General features: G+C 29.8%; 1 protein-coding gene across 1 annotated transcript; it reads right to left on the bottom strand.

Annotated features, from left to right (window-relative positions):
* Nucleotides 1-6,830: 6,830 nt before the first annotated feature.
* On the bottom strand, nt 6,831-7,211 carry LOC107001477 (uncharacterized mitochondrial protein AtMg00810-like). Its single transcript, XM_015199509.1, has one exon. The coding sequence runs from the start codon at nt 7,209-7,211 to the stop codon at nt 6,831-6,833; it is 381 nt and encodes a 126-aa protein (XP_015054995.1).
* Between the last annotated feature and the right edge of the window lie 397 nt (nt 7,212-7,608).

Genomic DNA, 7,608 nt, shown 5'->3' with positions numbered 1-7,608 from the left:
AGAATGATTTTGCTCGACAAAAGAATCGACTGAGAGTTATGTTTAAAAAAAGAAAAAGGGCCAAGAAGCTATTATACTTCCACAAATTTATTTTAGTGAAATAGGACTTGTGGATTATTTTCGTGTTCTTTGAATTTTTTTTCAAAATCATGAAACAATGAATTTCATTTGGTTGAGATCATTTTGGTTATTTTTTGTTTCAATTCAAGTACCAGTAATTTCAAAGTAGTTTTTGAAGTAGGTTTTTGAAATAGGTTCAAAAAGAAGAACGATTTTGCTCAGTATTTGACAATAGAACTGACTGAGAGTTATGTTTAAAAGAGGAGTAGGGGCCAAGAAGCTCTTCAAAGATTAGAAATTTAAGCAAACATTCCAAACATTTTTTTAGTGAAATAGGACTTGTAGATTATTTTCGTGTTGTTTTGAATTTTTTTCCAGAAAAAAGAAAAAATGAATTTCATGTGGTTGAGATAATTTTGGTTATTTTTGTTTCAATTCAAGCACAAGTAATTTCAAGGTAGTTTTTTAAGCAGGTTATAGAAGAAATTTAATATTGATATGTACATGTCTAAATGTTCTGTCGTTATTCTGATGATAGCCCTTTTCTCCTTTTCAACAAATTTATAGTACGTAGTTCTTTTGTTTTTTTAAAAAAATCTAGTATAAATGTAGTTCTTATGCTTAGTAGCATGTTAGTAAACCTTTTATTTAGATATATAAAATCTAGAATAAGCGTGGCGAAGAAATCTATATACACTTCTTTTTTAAAAATCATTACCTTTGTAATTATGAATTATTAGCTATGATTTGTTTTTCTCCTCCATTTTTAGTTTTAATATGTTTTTTTAAGGGTAAATGTATAAGTACCCCATTTCCCAATCTATGCCCGAAATCTTATAGACACACTGATACTATATTAAGGTGCTCTTACTCCCGCCCCCACTCCACTCCCCAAACTTATTATATAAATAATTTTCTACCCCTTTTCGACTTACGTGGCACTATCTTTTGGGCTCAGGTGTATTGATAATTTTTGAATGATAATGTCATGTAGGCCGTCAAGGGGTAGAAAATTATTTATAAAATAAGTTTAGGGGTAATAGGATCTTAGTAAAGTATAAGTGTATCTCTGAAATTTCGAACATAGATTGGAGGAGGAGGATACTTGTACATTTTTCCTTTTTTGTATATGTAAATTAGTTTTCATGTGTAAAGTTTTATGCTTGATTAGTTGGAGCTAACTCTCCTTTCGTAAGAGTGAGCAATATTCAATTGTGTATATATATATATTTAGAAAATAAGAAATTTGCAAAGTCACTATTCAAACTCAAATTCATAACAACATTTTTCTTTGCTAAATTTTTTTAGATCTTTTTTGTGTTCCACTTTTCGATCAAGGAAGAATGATTTTGATCAGTATTTAACAAAAGAGTCAACTGAGAGTTGTGTTAAAAAAAAAAAAAAAAGGAGAAGGGGCCAAGAAGCTCTTCAAAGATCAGAAATTCAACTAATACTTCTACACATTTATTTTCGTGAAACAGGACTTGTGGATTATTTTCGTGTTTTTTGAACTTTTTTTTTAAAAACATGAAAAAATGATTTTCGTTTGTTTGAGATAATTTTGATTATTTTTTGTTTCAATTCAAGTACTAGTAATTTCAAGATAGTTTTTGAAGAAGGTTCAAGGAAGAGATTTTGATCAGTATTTGACAAAAGAATCGACTGAGAGTTGTGTTTAAGATAGTTTTGGTTAAATTCAAGTACAAATAATTTCAAAGTAGTTTTTAGAGTAGGTTATAGACAGAAATTTCATATTTTTACATGCCTAAATGATCTGTCATTATTCTCATAATAGCTCTTTTCTCCTTTTAAACAAATTTATAGTACATAGTTCTTATGTCTTTTTAAATTTTGGTACAAACGTAGTTATTATGCTTAGTAGCATGTTAGTAAGCCTTTTGTTTATATATATAAATTTCTGAAGTAAGCGTGACGAAGAAATCTACATACATTTTTTTTTTTAAATCTTTTACCTTTGTAATTAATGATTGTTAGCTATGATTTGTTTTTCTCCTCCTTTTTTAGTTTTAATATTATTATTTTTTTGTATGGATAAACTAGTTTTAATGTGTTATGCTTTATGCTTGATTAGTTGGAGCTCACTGTCCTTTCTTATTTGATAATTGTTATAAGGGAATATGGTCTAATATACCCCTTAACTTTGTCATTTGGAGTTGATATGCCCCTGTTATAAATGACTCATATGTATTCTTACTTTTGTACAAACAGCTCGCATCTACCCCTACCGTTACAAAATGAGCTCACATATACCATTCATTAGCAGAAGTGAAAAAAAATAGTTTTAATTTATATTTTTGAATTTTAATTTTCTTTAAAATTATTTAGGGGTATATACGATTTTTTTAGCAAGGTTCAAGATATATTTTAAGCTTTTTCATATATAAATTATTTTTTGACTTCTTTTATTATAATTATTTGAGTTTCTTATTCTTATTTTTTTTTTCTTTCATTCCTTTATGTAAAGAAAAAAATTTAGAACTATATTTTTGTGGCTATATTCTAATTTAAAACTTTTTTTTTTGTTTGTATTGTAATTTAATTTTTGTATTTGAAGAAAAAAATTGGTCATCGATAATAAGTTTTAAAAAAATATTAGTGAAACATAAATAAATTTGACCATCAAAATAATAAATCTAAATTAGTCATTAAAAAAAAGTCAAAAAGAATATATATGTTTGAGGAGGATTAAATATACTCATATGAGATTATATTTTATAAAAAATAAAATAAAATTTCATTTTTTTTTTCATTTTCGTTAAAGGAAAAGAGTATATATGAGTCATTTTTATATAAGTAAGGGTATATATGAGCCACTTTCAGAGGTATATCAACTCTAAATAACAAAATTGAGTGATATATCAGACTCTTTTCCCTTGTTATAAGTCATTTGTTTGTTACAAGAATAAGGTAGAATATCTACAATCAAAGTTCTAATTAGATTTACAGTTTATTTATTTGAGATATGAATCTAGGCAGGATTATAATTTCGAAATAACGTTGTCCGCAAATCAAACAATTTCAAGGACTATAAGTGGAAGCATGATATATTAATTCAAATCCTTCTTTAAAAGGAATTTCACACTACAAAATAGCTAATATGTGGACATATATCTATAATTCCATGAAGGAATATTTTTTAATATCAAATAATTATTTAAAAATAACTACAAGCGCAAATTATTATTTTGATTATTAAATCTTCATCTATTTTGTGTAAAAACAACCTTGATTTAGTTGTTATATCAATTTCCAGACTTCCATTTTCATTTTTATAGCATAAATATCTATGATATCAGTTTTTTATTATTTTATTTAAACATGACATGTAATTCTTTTCTTCCATTTCCAATATCCCCTAGTTGCTACTTTTGATTTTAAGATTGCCTTCTCTTAGACAAAAAACCCCTAAAATTCTCTAAATTCTTTTGAGACCAAACGTGTCTCTTATTATGTAAAAATAAAAATTACGTCTAAATATATTACAACATAACGATTATTAACTTTTAAAAATTAAATTATTTACGGACAAAATATATGTTACAAAGGATAGGTTACAAGACTTGTATGTTACACATTTTTTTTCCTATGAAAGGATTTTTCCTCGAGAACTATGTGATACTTCCATTCCTCTTTTTTGTATGCTTTTTTTTTGGGTAATAACTGTGAAATATTACCATTGCAACAACAAGAACCGTTTACAGAATTAAAGAGCAATCAGTATCAAATATTCCCTTTTAGGAAGGTTGCAGCAAGTATATAGACCAGTGGCGGAGCTAGAATTTGGCCTAAGGGGTGTCAAAATATAAAGAAATAAAATCGTGTAGAAGTCAAGGAGTGTCAGTATGTAATATAGATATGCACAAAAGATATTTTAATTCTAGCTACACAACGTAATTTTCCGTCAAAGGGATATCGGTCAACACCCCTTCACTACATGTGGCTCCGCCTCTGATATAGACCTCAAGCAAAAAAAAAATCAAACAAGCCACACCAACAATCTAGTTACGAATTCTAGACAGTTAGTGTATCTATGAGCTCTTTTGGAGCAGTGTAACATATTTATCATCTCCCTGATCTCCTTTTGGATCTGTGCTGTAACAAAATTCGTATTTACATGTATGTTTCTGAAAATCTTCATGTTCCTTGCTCGCCAACTGTGATAAATTATAGCACCATGAATTGCTGCAACTACTTCCTTTTTGAACCTCTTCCATTTTCTTCTTTGGAATCATTGTAGATTTTGTACTACTCCTCTCTGTTGCAAGTACAGGCCTGACCATGTAGAGAGAGCGACCCTTATTTTCGATATCCATCCACATCTAGCAAACAAATGATTCGGAGCCTCTATTTCATTTTCCTCACACAAGCAGCATGTAAGGTCATCAACTGAAATATTTAATCTGATCATTTTTCCTTGGTAAGTTTTCTATTCTGGGAAGCAATCCATTGGATCATTCTACGCTTTGGCAGTATAATTGAATTCTATAAAAGCTTTGCTTCTTTCACTTTAGGCAACTGACCAAGTAAAGCAATATAATTCTTGAAAACTAAATAATTACCAGAGGGGGAGAGCTGGTACGTTCCCCTACTATACCAATGAATCATTTGCTCCTTTAGTGAGTTCACCTTCCTCCAGTACCAACTACTATTACAAATAATCATTAAATCGTCAACAAAAATAAAGTGAGTCAGCTTAGATGTTTTACACATAGGATGAAATTGAAAGATTGGGGAAAGGTATTCCATTACCAACACAAACAACAATAGTGACATGGGATCTCCCTGCCTAAGCTAAGAACCCTCTTTCCTTCAAACTATACATGCCCTACTCGGTTCACTTTGATAGTAAAAGTAGTGACGTCATGCATCATTAATTGCACAAAATACACTGGAAAGTCAAAGCGTCCTCTATGAAATTCTAGCTAATCATGTCATACGCCTTCCTTAAATCAATTTTCATAAGACATATATTCCTGTTGTAGTGCCTCAACATATTGTGGGTCAATGATCTTCCAGCTACAAAGGATGCATGATTCTCAGCCACAACACAAGGAATGATTTCCTTTAATCTCATGCATATGCACTTGTATAAAACAGTGCAACATCATACTTTAGGGATCAGAGAAATAGTTGTGGATTTAACTTGTTTAATCATATTCCATCTAATTTATGAAGTTCCATTAATTTTCTAATGACCATATAACTCTATGATCTAATAACAATCTATTACATCAATGGTTAATTATTATATTATTGAAGAATTGCAAAGGTCACCGTCTTCCTCTTGCGCTTAATATTCCTTCAATTGCTTAATATTCCTTTTTGTGTTTCCAACTCATCCTCTCTCTTTTTTCTCACTATATTTTGTGTCTTTCTCCTTATTTTCTTGCCTTAATATTTCGTAGAAAATAAAAGATAATTTTATTTATTTTGTTCACCATTTAACAAGTTTAATCACTTTTCCTAAAACTTTTCTCTATTCTTCTTTAAAATAACTAAATTATAATTACGACACTAGTTATCAATAAAAGTTACAATTATATTGATCACTCCATTACTCTTTAATTTATATTATTCAATAGTTAAAAGTTTATTGATTACTATAAATATTAGAGCATATCATAGGTGTTCATCTTGTATCCCTAAGATACTAAGCATAAAACTTTGAAGAACTTAGTAAGACACCACAAAGTTTAAGAACATTTTCACAGAAAATTAAACTAGTAGATAAAATAGAATCAGAAACAGATTAGAAACAATATATAAAATATTTTCTTAAAGAAGAAAATCGTTGTCAATCTGTGTTTAAAGAATCTTATTGATTCCAACAAACTATGCAGAAACACGAAGTTACCAAAGTTTAGTGAACCATTGAAGAACAGAAGAACAAAAATTATTTTACAAATCTAAAATCTGTAACACATATCAGAACCTGGAAAAACATATAGAATATCAAGTCCACTAAATGCACAGTGTCCCCTTAAGGAAATTATTCCCCTCTAGTATCCAAGGTTTGATTTGGAATATGTTGTCTCAGTATAGAATGATCTAAATCAACAGTGTATTGATACTATAGTTAATTAAGGTGGAAATCCAGAAAAGAACAAAAGAGAACTTAAGAATAATGAAAGATTAGAACTATAAAACAACGAAGAACAAGAAAGAAAAGATAACTTTATTTGATAATGCAGCCTAAGACTTACACTTATAATAAAGAACTAACTTCATGGTCATAAAAATCAGCAATGCATCTGCTAAAGATAAACAAACTCCTAGAGACTAGGTAAAGAAGTTATCTGAGGAAAACTAAAGCTAATTTACTATAGTAAATAAATAAAAGGCTGCAGTCCTAAAACATAGCAACTAACACTCCTCCCTAGTTTAGGAACTAATTACTCCTAGTTTTTCTCTAAAAAAACTTAAACTTGCTGAGGGAAAGGGGCTTGGTGAAAATATCAGCAACCTGCTCATTACTCTTGCAGTAAAGAAGTTTCACATCTCCATGTTTCTGCATGTCTCTTAATAAAAACAACTTAATATTGAAATACTTCGTTTTTGTATGAAAAACTGGATTATTAGCATTAGAAATTGCAGCTTGGTTATCAATAAAAACCTCAGCTCCTTCTTTTTGCTCCATATTCAGATTACACATAATTTTCCTCAACGATAGTGCATGATTCAGCTGTTGTTGCAGCGATAAATTTTCTCTCGATTGTTGATTGTGCTACTATATCTTGTTTCTTGGAATACTAAGAGAAAGCTTTCGACCCAAGATTGAAACAGAAACCTGAAGTACTCTTCATATCAAGTGCACCACCCCAATCACTATTGGAGAATCTGTTAAGTCTAAACTTCTGACATTTGTGAAACTTAACACCATAGTTGATAGTTCCCTTAATGTATCTGACAATTCTTTTAGCTTCTCTCAAGTGTAAATCACTTGCACAATATATGAACCGAGACAAAAAAAATTTCAGTGCATACAGAATATCAGGCCTAGTTGCAGTCAAATACATCAAGCAGCCAATAAGACTTCTATAATATGCCTCATCCACCTTTTCAGTTCCATCATCTTTGGAAAAAAATTCCTTTTGATTCATTGAAGTACTCGTAACTTTGTAATCTTCCATATGAAACTTCTTTAGGATTTGTTGAGCATATTTTTTTCTGGAAAATAAACACATTGTCTTAATTTTGTTTGATCTCCACTCCAAGAAAATACGCCATCAGTCGAAGGTCTGTCATTTCAAAGACCTTCACCATTTCCAACTTAAAGTCCTCAATTAGGCAAACCTTACTTCCTGTGAAAAAGAGATCGTCACAATACAAAGAAACAATAAGTATGTATGCATCTGAACACTTAATATAATGTGTAGACTTAGATAGGCTCTTCTTGAAACCTAAACTGAGCAAATGATCGTCAAGTTTTCTATACCAAGCTCTTGGTGTTTTCTTTGAATCATAGAGAGCTTTATTTAGCAAATGAACCTTATTTTCTTGCCCCTTGACAACAAAGTCATCTGGTTT

This window comes from Solanum pennellii, chromosome 10 (assembly GCF_001406875.1).
Source record: "Solanum pennellii chromosome 10, SPENNV200".
Lineage (NCBI taxonomy): Eukaryota > Viridiplantae > Streptophyta > Magnoliopsida > Solanales > Solanaceae > Solanum > Solanum pennellii.
The sequence above is the reverse complement of the archived record's forward strand: the minus strand, read 5'-3'. Positions and strand labels throughout refer to the sequence as shown.